At 49.8% G+C, this 14070-nt stretch overlaps 3 protein-coding genes across 3 annotated transcripts in view; 2 read left to right on the forward strand and 1 right to left on the reverse strand.

Annotated features, from left to right (window-relative positions):
- uap1l1 (UDP-N-acetylglucosamine pyrophosphorylase 1, like 1) overlaps positions 1–1965 on the forward strand; it is a gene marked incomplete in the record, with an annotated part of 3511 nt that extends 1546 nt beyond the window's left edge. The window contains 6 exon segments of the mRNA XM_037979586.1: positions 30–202; positions 278–471; positions 697–837; positions 969–1154; positions 1533–1596; positions 1667–1965. Coding sequence (XP_037835514.1) covers positions 30–202; positions 278–471; positions 697–837; positions 969–1154; positions 1533–1596; positions 1667–1768 — 860 coding nt within the window.
- A 394-nt stretch (positions 1966–2359) lies between these two features.
- Positions 2360–5850, forward strand: zdhhc12b (zinc finger DHHC-type palmitoyltransferase 12b). The gene is made up of 5 exons (XM_017404613.3): positions 2360–2785; positions 2867–3003; positions 3301–3393; positions 3935–4101; positions 4174–5850. Exons 1-5 carry the CDS (start codon positions 2689–2691, stop codon positions 4487–4489), a joined length of 810 nt encoding a protein of 269 aa, XP_017260102.1. The 5' UTR covers positions 2360–2688; the 3' UTR covers positions 4490–5850.
- Positions 5851–5857: 7 nt separating this feature from the next.
- pkn3 (protein kinase N3) overlaps positions 5858–14070 on the reverse strand; it is a 9361-nt gene continuing 1148 nt past the window's right edge. Inside the window, exons 3-22 of the mRNA XM_037979583.1 lie at positions 13705–13871; positions 13499–13616; positions 13057–13208; positions 12734–12956; positions 12478–12654; positions 12232–12341; positions 11731–11874; positions 11574–11649; positions 11237–11399; positions 11079–11166; positions 10929–10990; positions 7987–8056; positions 7819–7910; positions 7350–7526; positions 7216–7278; positions 7053–7129; positions 6805–6947; positions 6608–6715; positions 6449–6529; positions 5858–6245 (exon numbers count right to left, since the gene is read on the reverse strand). Of these exons, the coding sequence (XP_037835511.1) occupies positions 6045–6245; positions 6449–6529; positions 6608–6715; positions 6805–6947; positions 7053–7129; positions 7216–7278; positions 7350–7526; positions 7819–7910; positions 7987–8056; positions 10929–10990; positions 11079–11166; positions 11237–11399; positions 11574–11649; positions 11731–11874; positions 12232–12341; positions 12478–12654; positions 12734–12956; positions 13057–13208; positions 13499–13616; positions 13705–13871 (2492 nt within the window). The 3' untranslated portion in view covers positions 5858–6044. The remainder of the gene's footprint in view (positions 6246–6448; positions 6530–6607; positions 6716–6804; positions 6948–7052; positions 7130–7215; positions 7279–7349; positions 7527–7818; positions 7911–7986; positions 8057–10928; positions 10991–11078; positions 11167–11236; positions 11400–11573; positions 11650–11730; positions 11875–12231; positions 12342–12477; positions 12655–12733; positions 12957–13056; positions 13209–13498; positions 13617–13704; positions 13872–14070) is intronic.

Genomic DNA, 14070 nt, shown 5'->3' on the forward strand with positions numbered 1-14070 from the left:
GGTTCTTGACCCTGTGACCTCTGTCTCAGACGGTAATGGCGGTCTGTACCAGGCTCTGGTGGATCATAAAGTTCTGGAGGACATGAAGCAGAGAGAAGTGGAGTACCTGCACGTGTACTGTGTGGACAACATCCTGGTGAAGATGGCCGACCCGGTTTTTATCGGGTTCTGTGTGAGCAGAGGGGCCGACTGCGGAGCCAAGGTGCTGCAACCCAAAATCCCCTGATCCCAGCAGGTGTGAATGTTTACCTGAACTGCTCCGATGTTTGAACCGCAGGTGGTGGAGAAGGCCCATCCCGCCGAGCCGGTGGGCGTGGTCTGCAGGGTCCGAGGCGTCCCTCAGGTGGTGGAGTACAGCGAGATCCCACCGGAGACGGCCCAGCTCCGAGGACCTGAAGGAGAACTGGTCTACAGAGCTGGAAACATCTGCAACCACTTCTTCAGCAGAACCTTCCTGCAGGACGTGGCAGAGTGAGACGCAGCCACAATCGAGAACATTTTCAAATAATCTGCAGCTGTTTACTGAAACGTACAGAGGAAACACAGACAGATTCCGACCCGACCCGAGTTCCTGCAGGGGAAAGATTAATAAATAAAAACTGTTGCAGTTAATAAGAGACACGTTTCGTAAAACTGAAGGTTAAGGACAAACCTTTAACTTCAGCTGATTTCTGTTCAAACTTTTTAATCTTTCAGGAAATTTAAAGACCAGCTGAAACAACACGTCGCCAGAAAGAAAGTACCTTTTGTGGACTCGTGTGGAAATCAGGTGAAGCCAACGAAACCCAACGGCATCAAGATGGAGAAATTTGTCTTCGACGTCTTTCCGTTCTCCAGGTCAGAATTATTTTACATAAACCCCGGTTCTGTGATTATAAGATGTAATAACGAGTCTAATTGTTTTATTGGATGATACTAACAAGTCAGCTTTTTATTGGACATGTAATTAAAGTGTTTGTGTTTGGAAGGAACTTTGTTGTGTTCGAGGTGATCAGGAAAGATGAGTTTTCTCCCCTGAAGAACACAGACGGAGCAGCTTCGGACACGCCGACCTCCGTCAGAACCTCCCTGATGGATCAGCACCGGCGCTGGGTTTGTTCTGCCGGAGCCTCGCTGCTGGATGAAGACGGGAACATCGTTGGACCTGAAACCAGGTGGAATCCAGTTCAAACCTGAAGAACTGATCTGTGTGCAGCGGGAAGACGATGTTAGGAGACAAATCGTCTCGTTTTATCACCGTGAATCTTCTGTAAACTGAGACGTTTTAACAGATTCTGAATTAATTCATTCTTTAACAGAGTTTGGTTTCTTATAAAAGGAGAAATAAAAGAGTAACGTCTGAGTTTGGGCACAACTTTAGTTTTATTACAGATGTTTTCTGGATAAAAGTTACAGATTTTGTTGATAGATTTGATTTTGTGGACTAAAAAACTGGACACAGGATGTGGTGTTAGTCCAACAATCATAAAATATATTTAAAAGTGTTTTTATAACTTAATATAAATTAAAGGTGTGAATGTTTTCCTTCACAGTGAATCATCAGATCAGCATCCTGTAAAATGTGAGATTTCTCCTCTGGTTTCGTACTTCGGAGAGGTGAGACACATCACGTGTTTACAGGCTGCTCACTAAATAAATCTGTAATTAAACTCGTTTTTATTTTCAGGGCCTGGAGCAGCTGCTGAAAGGGAAAAAACTCCAAACTCCTTTTGTTCTGGATGAAAAAACAACCAAAGTCCTTCAGGGTCAAAGTTCAGGAGACCTCTGAAACACCTGAACAGGAAGTGGAGACAGGAGGACACTGGGACACCGGGACACCAGGACTGTCTCAGTTTGGACAGTTTTTACAGGACAGTCTGTCAGCAATCAGGGAGCAATGATGGAGTTTATATCAAACTGTTTTATAACAAGGATCAGGAAAATGATGTGAAATCAATAAAGTTTTTACAAACTTTCATTTAAAAAGTCTTAGATATAATTTCTAATTCTGAGGAGAAAATTATGTTTTAAAAGAAACATTTCCAGTCCATCTTTAGAGAAGCTTCAGTGAGGTCCTTTGTGTCATTTCAGTTCTTTACATTTTTCTCCCTGAAGCTGGAAATCTTGTAAAACTTCAGTAAAACTCTGGGTTAACATGGAGAAAGTAAATATTAATATTTAGATTCTGTATAAGCTTAATAAATTAACGCTTTAATCTTTTTTTTGGACAAATGTTCTCACAAATTTTAATTTAATTTAATTTGATCTAAACATAAACTGTAGTCAGTCCCCTGAGCAAGATGGCGTCCGCAGCGACACGCCTGAGGAGCTCCTCCTTCTTCCGGCTTCGGTGGGAGCTGTCACGTGACCGTCGCTGGCCAATCACAGCTGTTTCTGATAACGGCTGACAGCCAATCCATCGGAACGAAGCGTCTTCAGCGGAATGCTAACGGCTGAATGAAGAAAATAAAACCAAAATATCGGATATTTTCCTCTTTTCACTCAGTTTTTGGTACATTCAGACAAAATTTGACTTATTTAATCCAAATAAATTAGATTTATTAAATACACCTGTTAAAAAAGGCGGAAATAACCAAATAATAATTCGTTCGTCTGGATGTTTTGCTAACAACATTCGGAGTCCCGGTTCGGTTCCGTCCCCCCCGGTCCACCTGAAGGTTCCGATGGAGGCTCTGACATGCTAGGACCATGTTCAAGAATGTGTTCGGTTCGGGTTTTCTGGTGAGAACGGCTCATGTGGTTCTGACATGGGTCGTAACGCTGGTCCTCTTCCTTCACGATACCGGTGGGTTCTGACAGCTTCTGGTCCGGACGGGTCGGTGTTTGCGGTCCGGATCTTTATGTGGGTTCTGTTCTGTTCCGACAGAGCTGAGGAAGCAGGAGGAAACGGGTCAGCTGATGCAGCCGGTTCTGTTCGTCCTGCTGGTTCTGGTGTCGGTGCTGCTGTACTTCGCTGTGTCCCTGATGGACCCGGGTTTCATCCTATCTGATGACGACTTACAGGTGAGCCAGAACCGGAACCAGAACCGAGACAGCGTTCATTAAACTCATGTTGTTTAGCTCAGAGAGGACCAGTGGTACCGGCGGTACCGGGGGCTTTAGTCCTCATCCAGAACCTCTGCATCTGGTCCAGTCTGTCCTCTGATCCAGTTTGTCCTCCTCTGATCCAGTCTGTCCTCAGTCTGTCCTCTGGTCCAGTCTGTCCTCTGGTCCAGTTTGTCCTCCTTTGGTCCAGTCTGTTTTGGTCTTGGTGGTACCATGTCTGTCTCCCGTCCTGAGCGGTCTGTCTCCTGTGTCCAGTTGTCTCTGGGCGTGTCGGAGGAGCAGCAGGACATGATCGTCCCCAGCACCAAGTCCCTGCGTCAGCGCCGCTGTGGACACTGTCTGCTGCAGGTAGGTTCCCCTCAGGTCCACCGGGCCCAGCAGAACCCCCCTCTGACACAGCTGCTGCTCAGAACCGGCCCGGTTCTGCAGCCTGAGACAGAACCTGGGTCTGTATTGTTGATGAGATTAAAATCTGACCTCAGGTCAGTTTGACAGATTGTTGGTTTCATCAGTTTATTTAAAATTAATTCATTAAATTCAGCCTGAGGCTTTATTCACATTTATTCACATTTATTTACATTTATTGAGATTTATTCACATTTATTCACATTTATTTACATTTATTCACATTTATTCACATTTATTCACATTTATTCACATTTATTCACATTTATTCAGTTTTATTCACATTTATTCAGTTTTATTCACATTTATTCAGTTTTATTCACATTTATCTGCTGCCTGAATAAACATTTCTTTTATAACTATTAATAATTATTAATCATCTTTAGTTTTTAAACTTGAAGTCGTGTTCAGCTGCAGCGCCACAGACCGTCAGGGTCAGGGGTCAGGGGTCAGGTCTCTGCTGTCATGTTTGTGTTCTGAGCAGCAGCCAATGAGATCGAAGCACTGTCAGACGTGTCATCACTGCGTCCGCCGCTACGACCATCACTGTCCCTGGATCGAGAACTGCGTCGGCGAGAAGAACCACCGCTGGTTCGTTCTGTACCTGGCGGTCCAGCTGCTGGTTCTGCTGTGGGGACTACACATCGCCTGGTGAGTACGGGCCTGCCGGGGTCAGGGGTCAGAGGTCAGAGGTCAGAGGTCACAGATGTCCTGTTCCCTTAGGACGGGCTTCGGTTTGGCCCCCGGCTTGTCTCTGTGGCTGCGGTCCAACGGGGTCCTGCTGACGGTCCTGGTTCTGCTGGTCCTGCTGGCGCTCATCGTCCTGCTCCTGCTCGGGTCCCACCTGTACCTGGTCTCCCTGAACACCACTACCTGGGAGTTCATGTCCCGCCACCGCATCTCCTACCTCAAACACTGCGGCGCCGACGAGAACCCGTTCGACCGCGGGGCCCTGCACAACCTGTGGGGGTTCTTCTGCGTGTGGGGAACCGTGGTCTGGGAGCAGGTCTACTTCAGGGAAGGCAGCGACCCCGTTTAGGAACCGGGTCCTGGGGGTTTGGGTTTCAGGATTAATCCTAACAGACCGGGTCTTTGCTGGGTCAGAAGCTGAGAGGAGACCTCAAACAGACGGGTCAAAAACTGACCTCATTAATCCAGGAACACATCTGTAACCAGGAACATCTGGAGGAACTTTTTAATCCTCAGCAGGTCAGAGACTGAATCTGTCAGCGTCACCAGCTGACAGGAAACAGGAAGTTTCAGAATAAAGTTCCTCAAAGGAACCTCAGAATGACCTGATTTGTTCCTTAAAGCTCTTAGTTTACATGTTTGCTGTGAAGAAATGTGAGTTTCTGAGATCTTTACTGTTCAGACTGCTGTTACTGTCCCAGCTGCAGCTCACCTGTAGCTGACCTGAGGCTCACCTGCAGCTCACCTGAGGCTCACCTGCAGCTCACCCGAGGCTCACCTGCAGCTCACCTGCAGATGACCTGCAGCTCACCTGAGGCTCACCTGCAGCTCACCTGCAGCTCACCTGAGGCTCACCTGCAGCTCACCTGCAGATGACCTGCAGCTGACCTGCAGCTGACCTGAGGCTCACCTGCAGATGACCTGCAGCTCACCTGCAGCTCACCTGCAGCTGGGGGCTTCTCAGACATCAGACCTCCTGATGGGGACAGGGAGCACTGACCCGTAGAACCAGAACCAGAACCAGGCAGTAAATCACCAGCAGTGAGACACGTCTACATCACTGCCTGAAGGCCGGAGTCATTAACTGATTCTGAGATAAACTTGTTTTCTCTGAGGTCATTCATTTGGATTTGTGATAAAAAGAAAAAACTTTAAAGCCCAAACGAACCACAGGAACCTGACGGAACGTAGATCATCCACGATGAACTCATCCTCAGAGATCATCGCAGACACAGGAGGAGCTCCTTCTCTGATGATAGAAAGAACATTTTATCTCCAGAATCAGATCGGAGTTTTATTAACCAGCAAACTGATCTCAGATCAGTCTGAGACATGGACTTAGAGACACGCCGGGGTTCTGTCTGACCTGGTGGTCCGACCCAGTGGTTAAGTTCTGAAGGTTCTTCTTTCCTAATCTGCTGTGAAGAACCTGACTGATGCACGTCAGACAATCCGGACCCGTTCTTCCCGACCAGAACCTGGAAGCTCAGGACGTTTGCGGACTCTGGCTCCACCTGCTGGTCTTTCTCGGACCAGAACCAACAGAACCTGCTGGAAGGTTTTCAGGCTGTAGATATTTTGTAAGGTTTTTGGAAGGAAACTCGTCCTCGTGCAATAGTGACCCGATCCGTTGTAGAGCAATAAGTGGATTATATGCAATAATGTCCTGCAGTGTTTTTTACCTCGGAAACAATAAATGACTGAAGACAAGTTTCTATTCCAGCATTTATTCATTGATTTTCACCTTCAGGTTTCCAGGACAACCATGAAAACATCCACATGTTGAACACATCTGTAGAATAATTTAACACCACATCAGATATAAAATGATCCAATCAGCTGCTTCGGGTTCAGATATTTACAGGTTGGTTCTGAGTTCATCCATAAAAAATAACCATCCTCCATCAGCTGAGGGCGGAGAAGTCGAAGTCGTTAAAGACCTCTTGCTGCTCGGCGGTCAGTTCGCATGGCGTCCGCGGGGGGGTCAGGACCGGTTCCAGACACGTGAACTCCTCGTCGAAGTTGCTGACGTCCTGCGGCGTTTTGATCACCGGCTGAAAGGGCGGCTTCACCTTCTTGGCCAGCAGAGCGTCCCAGTTCATGCCCTGAAAGGAGCGAGCCAATCAGATCGCTTTAAATCAAACCGTTTGTTTTATTTATCCAACTCTAATCAAACTCTGAAACGCAGCAGGACTTCATGACTGAACCAATCAGATCGCTTTAAATCAAACTGCTCATTTTAATCATCGTTCAGGTTCCTTCAGTGCAGCTGAACTCTGATCAGCCAGCAGGCTCAGGAGGGGCGGACCTGGAAGTATCGGTGCTGTTTGATGGCGGCGGCGTCCTCCTCTCCGGCCCCCAGCCTCCGCTCCGGGTCCTTCAGCAGCAGCTGGAACACAGAACACATCTGGAACGTCACCGACCCTCAGGAACCCCCCAGGAAGAGGCGAGCTCGGAGGACACCAACCTGCTGGATCAAAGACGCCGACTCCGGCGAGAGGAAGCGAGGGTAACGCACTTCATCGTTAACGATGCTGTCGAACACCTCCTCCTCATCGTCCCCGGGGAACGGAGACTGAGGACAGCGGAGATGGAGACGGAGACATTAATTCAACGACAGAAACAGAATCCTTTCAGACTTGAGACGCCTGGCCTCACACCCACCTCCCCCACCAGCATCTCGTACAGGAGGACCCCCAGCCCCCACCAGTCCACGCTGCGGGTGTAGCTGTTGTCCGTCAGAACCTCCGGAGCCAGGAACTCCGGCGTTCCACAGAAGGTGGAGGTCCGATCCTGATGACCCATCCCTGTGAGAGAGGGACGAGGCGGCGGTTACCGTAGCAACCAGTCGGTGAGGCCGAAGGTCAACGGCTTTCTAAACAGAACCAACTGACCCAAAATGGAAGCTTTACCTTCTTTGCACAATCCAAAATCTGCGATTCTGACGTATCCGTCAGCGTCCATGATCAGGTTGTCCAGCTTCAGGTCCCTGCAGGACAGGAGGACAGGAGGACAGGAGGAAGGATGCAGCAGAACCCTGAGGAACCTTCTGAGGGCAACCTTCCAAGGACTCACCTGTAGACGATCCGATTCTGATGCAGAAACTCCAGGCCCAGCAGAACACACGAGGAGTAGAACCTGCAAACAGAAGCCGTTAAGGTCAGGGGTCTGTCAGGACCCGGTGGGGTTCTGAGGGGTTCTGGGCTCACCGGGCCTGCTTCTCAGTGAAGATGCTGCTGTGGATGTGCTTCATCAGGTCTCCTCCTGGAGAGTAGACCATGACGAAGCAGACGTGCTCCTCCGTCTGGAAGCAGCCCTGTAGGTTCACCAGGAACGGGTGGCGAGCGGCGTTGATCACCGAGAAGATCCTCTTCTCGCACATGAGGCTGAGCACAGCGGGGGAGACGCTGAAACGCCATTCTATGCAGTTCTATGCAGTTCTATGCAGTTCTATGCAGTTCTACGCAGTTCTATGCAGTTCTACGCAGTTCTACGCAGTTCTACAGAGTTCCACACTGCTTAAACACTGTTCTACAGAATTTAAACTCAGTTCTACAGAGCTGGTTCTGCTGCTGGTAAACAGATGAAACAACCAGCTCAGCAGCGTTAGTCTTTAGAACTGGAACCAGACCTGAATCCCGATCAGAACCTAGGATCGGACCCGGACCCGAGCATCACCTGTCCACTTCTTCTCTGGTCACCACGTCGCCTTTCTTCAGAGCTTTGATGGCGAACAGCTTCCCGGACTTCTTGTACTCGGCCAGCAGAACCTTGGGTCGGGTTCAGAGGAGACGGCGTGACGTTCTGATCCGTTTCTCAGCAACAAGTCCAAGTTCCAGTTCTTACCTTCCCAAAGTGGCCCCGGCCCAGAACCGCTAGACACTGGAAGTCCTCCATCTTCAGCCTGTCGTTCTTCCTGCAGGAGAACAGACCTGAACGTTCCTCCGAGAGAACCGGAGGAACGTTCCTCCGGGAGAACCAAAGAGAACGTTCCTCCGAGAGAACCGGAGGTACGTTCCTCTGAGAGAACGTTCCTCTGAGAGAACAGACCTGAACGTTCCTCCAAGAGAACCGGAGGAACGTTCCTCTGAGAGAACGACCTAAACGTTCCTCTGACAGAACCGAAGAAACGTTCCTCTAGGAGAACCAAAGAGAACGTTCCTCTGGGAGAACTGAAGAAAACGTTCCTCTGAGAGAACCGAAGGAACGTTCCTCTGAGAGAACGACCTAAACGTTCCTCTGAGAGAACCGAAGAAACATTCCTCTGGGAGAACCAAAGAGAACATTCCTCTGGGAGAACTGAAGAAAACGTTCCTCTGAGAGAACAGACCTTAACATTCCTCTGAGAGAAACGAAGAAACGTTCCTCTGGGAGAACCAAAGAGAACGTTCCTCTGAGAGAACCAAAGAGAACGTTCCTCCGAGAGAACTGAAGGAATGTTCCTCTGGGAGAACCAAAGAGAACGTTCCTCTGACAGACCTGAAGAAACGTTCCTGCAGGAGAACGTTCCTCTGAGAGAACATTCCTCTGAGAGAACGTTCCTCTGACAGAACTGAAGAAAACGTTCCTCTGAGAGAAAAGACCTGAACGTTCCTCTGAGAGAACCGAAGGAACGTTCCTCTGAGAGAACCGAAGGAACGTTCCTCTGAGAGAACGACCTAAACGTTCCTCTGACAGAACCGAAGAAACATTCCTCTGGGAGAACCAAAGAGAACATTCCTCTGGGAGAACTGAAGAAAACGTTCCTCTGAGAGAACAGACCTTAACATTCCTCTGAGAGAAACGAAGAAACGTTCCTCTGGGAGAACCAAAGAGAACGTTCCTCTGAGAGAACCAAAGAGAACGTTCCTCCGAGAGAACTGAAGGAATGTTCCTCTGGGAGAACCAAAGAGAACGTTCCTCTGACAGACCTGAAGAAACGTTCCTGCAGGAGAACGTTCCTCTGAGAGAACATTCCTCTGAGAGAACGTTCCTCTGACAGAACTGAAGAAAACGTTCCTCTGAGAGAAAAGACCTGAACGTTCCTCCGAGAGAACCGGAGGAACATTCCTCTGAGAGAACGTTCCTCTGAGAGAACCGAAGGAACATTCCTCTGAGAGAACGACCTAAACGTTCCTCTGACAGAACCGAAGAAATGTTCCTCTGGGAGAACCAAATAAAACGTTCCTCTGAGAGAACAGACCTTAACGTTCCTCTGAGAGAACCGAAGGAACGTTCCTCCGAGAGAACAGACCTTAATATTCCTCTAAGAGAAACGAAGAAACGTTCCTCTGGGAGAACCAAAGAGAACGTTCCTCTGACAGAACTGAAGAAAACGTTCCTCTAAGAGAACAGACCTGAACGTTCCTTTGAGAAAACCAGAGGAACGTTCCTCTGAGAGAACGTTCCTTTGAGAGAACATTCCTTTGAGAGAACAGACCAGAACGTTCCTCGGAGAGAACCGGAGGAATGTTCCTCTGAGAGAACGTTCCTCTGAGAGAACCGGAGGAATGTTCCTCTGAGAGAACGTTCCTCTGAGAGAACCGAAGGAACGTTCCTCTGAGAGAACGACCTAAACGTTCCTCTGACAGAACCGAAGAAACATTCCTCTGGGAGAACCAAAGAGAACGTTCTGAGAGAACTGAAGAGAACGTTCCTCTGAGAGAAACGAAGAAACATTCCTCTGGGAGAACCAAAGAGAACGTTCTTTTGGGAGAACTGAAGAAAACGTTCCTCTGAGAGAACATTCCTCCAAGAGAACCGAAGGAACGTTCCTCTGAGAGAACGACCTAAACGTTCCTCTGACAGACCTGAAGAAACGTTCCTCTAGGAGAACCAAAGAGAACGTTCCTCTGACAGACCTGAAGAAACGTTCCTCTGAGAGAACATTCCTCCGAGAGAACCGAAGGAACGTTCCTCTGAGAGAACGACCTAAACGTTCCTCTGACAGACCTGAAGAAACGTTCCTCTGGGAGAACCGGAGGAACGTTCCTCTGAGAGAACGACCTAAACGTTCCTCTGACAGAACCGAAGAAACGTTCCTCTGGGAGAACCAAAGAAAACGTTCCTCTGAGAGAACAGACCTTAACGTTCCTCTGAGAGAACCGAAGGAACGTTCCTCCGAGAGAACCAAAGAGAATGTTCCTCCAAGAGAACCAAAGAGAACGTTCCTCTGAGAGAACATACCTTAACGTTCCTCTGAGAGAACCGAAGGAACGTTCCTCTGAGAGAACATACCTTAACGTTCCTCTGAGAGAACCGAAGGAACGTTCCTCCGAGAGAACGACCTAAACGTTCCTCTGACAGAACCGAAGAAACGTTCCTCTGGGAGAACCAAAGGGAACGTTCCTCTGAGAGAACCGAAGAGAACGTTCCTCTGAGAGAACCGAAGAGAACGTTCCTCTGAGAGAACCGAAGAGAACGTTCCTCTGGGAGAACCAAAGAGAAACAAACTAGAAAAAGTCCAGAAGAAGAAGCCCTGAATGAGAAATGGAGAACCGTGGTTCCTGCAGGAGAACTTACTGTGGAGGAGGCTGAACGGATGCTTGTCTCCTGACCTTCANGAGAGAACGACCTAAACGTTCCTCTGACAGAACCGAAGAAACGTTCCTCTGGGAGAACCAAAGGGAACGTTCCTCTGAGAGAACCGAAGAGAACGTTCCTCTGAGAGAACCGAAGAGAACGTTCCTCTGAGAGAACCGAAGAGAACGTTCCTCTGGGAGAACCAAAGAGAAACAAACTAGAAAAAGTCCAGAAGAAGAAGCCCTGAATGAGAAATGGAGAACCGTGGTTCCTGCAGGAGAACTTACTGTGGAGGAGGCTGAACGGATGCTTGTCTCCTGACCTTCACGCTGCGGTTCTGATCCGAAGACTTTCAGAAAAACAGCAGAAAAGAACCGTCAGAACCGTCAGTCTGTGTCTGAGCGCTCAGTCCTGTCAGGTGGAACCCTGAGGTTTACCATCGAGTCCCTGTGGTCTCTCCTGGACTGATGTGGAGTTCTGCCAGCAGGTTCTTCTGGGAACTTCAGCCTCATCACTGGAGATTCTCTGAGGAACAGGACAGGATCGTTGGCTTTTCTTCTGACAGCTGCTCAGTTCTACCTTCACTGATCCTCACCGAGCCGGAGAACCTCGGCAAGACGCCGGGCTGGAGTTTGGACCCGCTAACGGAGGACTGATGGGCTCCAAGGAGCTGCAGGGAGGAGGAAGGATCTTCATCATCAGACGACCCCAAGTGGCGAAGTTCATGTTCATCTGAGCAGCACGAAGGAAGTTCTTCCCTGAGAGGAGAGGAAACATGTGGGAGTTAACCCAGCTGCTGGTCCGGTTCTTCAGGAGTGAAGTTCAGCTTCACTCCTGGAACATCTGGGTGGACCTACAGCTGGAAGCAGAAGATCCCCCGAAGGAAACAACCAATCACCATAGAAACCAAGTCAAAGAGACAGGAAGCAGACCTTTCTCTTTGGGAAAGATCCTCCTCTGTCTCTGGAGTTTTGACGGACGCTCGATGACCGGATTAATAAACTTCACCTGGAAGCAAGAAGGACAGAAAACTGTAAGAAAATAAAAGTAAATGTGTCCTGCAGGCGCGGCTCTGAATGAGAGAAAAACCTCGATGAAGAGGATCCCCTGAGGCTCCAGCTCCAAACACATCCCGTGTTTCTGGTTGTCCAGGAAGTCCTCCAGCCGCAGGAACTTGACCCCGCTCAGAGCTCGCCAGTCTCTCCAGGACACGGCGATCTCCAGCTCCCTGGACTGAAGACACAAAACAAGTCTTCAGCTCGGAGCTCGTGGACTCTGTGTCTGAGCGTCTCACCGCCGTCTCTCTGGAGATGGAACCACCGTTACTGAGCCAAAACATTATGACCCGGGGCTCCGGTACGAGACGTATTAGTGTGGAGCTAAAAAGTGTCCTACTGGACCCCCAGAGGGTCTCCTACTGGAACCCCCGAGGGTCTCCTACTGAAACCCCCTAGTGTCCCCGGTGGACCCCCGAGGGTCTCCTGTGGACCCCCGAGGGTCCCCTGTGGACCCCCGAGGGTCTCCTAAAACTAAGTCCTTGTTTGGCTCCAGCAGCAGAAGCGTTTTAAGTTGGAATCTTGTCAAACGGACCCGTTCCAGCTCGATGCTGAAGTTCTGACCCCAGGCTTCTTTCCCCGTCTGTCTCCAGTGAGTCCGTCCAACGATCCTGTTGTCCACCTTCAGCACAGCGCTGACCTCGGCTGAAACATGGAAAGGAACAGGATCGAGTCAAGAGAAACTCGGTGACTTTCAGTAAAACATCTTCTGAGTTCAGATGTTCCAGTTTGGAGGATTTGTTCAGGTAAGTAAATGAATCATTTTTAAAAAGCTACTTACAGGACAGCTCGTCTGACTTGTTGGTTCTGCCGTTCACACTTCGTCCTGAAGATCTCAACTTCAGAGATTTTCCATCCGAGTAGATCCCAGAGGAGGACGAGACGGTGCTGGCCCGGGTCCGACCCGGGACGGACTCCAGCAGGTTCTGACAGCCCATCAAACACACCTCCAACTGACCTGAGGAGACAGCAGCAGTCAGAGGTTCTGAGCGTTCTGAGCGTTCCTTAACGAAGAAACACAGAGTTTAATAACCGACCTGTGAGACTGGCGGGCCTGAAGAAGGACGAGGACGAAGATGAGGACGACAGAGAGCCGGACGGTTTCCTCAGGGGGTCAAAGGTCAGACAGGTTCCTGAAACCAAAACCTCTTGGATGGCAGAACGAGAGGGGTGATCCGGAGGAAGCTCGCTCAGACGTTTCTCCAGAGAGAACCGCAACAGATCCAGTTTCTGAGAGGACTCCTGCATCCGGGCCTGAGCCTGGAGGGACCAAGACCCTCAGATCAGACCGGTCAAGGCTTTTATTTTGAAGGACAGCACAGAAAGCCTTAAATCAGACAGGTTAGTTCAGAAGCCTCACCTCTGCCAGAACCCGGCGTTCCTGGGTTCTCCGATCGCTCAGCTGCTTCACCACGTTCTTGGCGCCGTCGGCCACAGCTGACTCGATCTTCATGTGGTGCATGAGCTCAGCCACCCGCAGCTCCAGAGGACTGATGATGTCCACAGGATGTCCTGGGGACAGGAGACACGTCAGGCTTCAGAAGAACCGTTCTTATTTTCTTTCTTTCCAGCAGAGGGTTCTCAGGTTTGTTCTGCAGATGATTTATTAACCCTCTGCTCCTGTTGCCGTGTTATGAGCTGAGCTCAGTGGTCATAATGTTATGGCTGACATTTTACATCAGTTTACATCAGTTCCTGACCACAGCGACACCCTCAGGTGAGTCTAATCTGCTGCCTGAAGCCTGAGCTGAGGACAGATGTGTCCAGCTGTGATGTGGGCGGGGCTTGGGGACAGGAAGTACCGATGGAGCCGCCTCCCCCTCTGGCCTGGCTGACTTTGATGATCTGCATCCTCAGCAGCTCGATCTTGGTGCGGCTGTCCTGCAGCATGTCCTGCGCCGCGGCGACCATCTTCCTGTCCTGAGACAGGAAACAGAAACGTCAGAGAACCCTGATGTTCCTCACGTGTTCTCCTGAAGCAGGAGGTTCTGGTGTTCTGCACTCGTACCTTCACCGATCCGTTGGTGTAGGTCTGGATCATGTTCTCGGCTCCCTGCTTGACTTTGGTCTCCATTGTGAGCTGCTTCTTCAGAGTTCTGACCCGCTGGGCCAGAGGAGACGTCACCTCCTCCCACTGACAGGACTCTGCAGCCCGCCGCTCCTCCTCCCAAACACCTGAGGTCAGAGAGACAAGTCAGAGACCCGTTTGGACCCGTCTGACCCGTCAGAGACCCGTCAGACCCGTCAGAGACCCGACTCATTTCTGACACCCAGCAGAACCTCTGAGCTGAGAAACTGTTTGACATCACAAGTCTGAACACATCATCCAACCACATCCAACCAACCAGCATCCATCCATCCATCCATCATCAGA

Source organism: Kryptolebias marmoratus, linkage group LG14, assembly GCF_001649575.2.
Source record: "Kryptolebias marmoratus isolate JLee-2015 linkage group LG14, ASM164957v2, whole genome shotgun sequence".
Taxonomy (NCBI): Eukaryota; Metazoa; Chordata; class Actinopteri; order Cyprinodontiformes; family Rivulidae; genus Kryptolebias; species Kryptolebias marmoratus.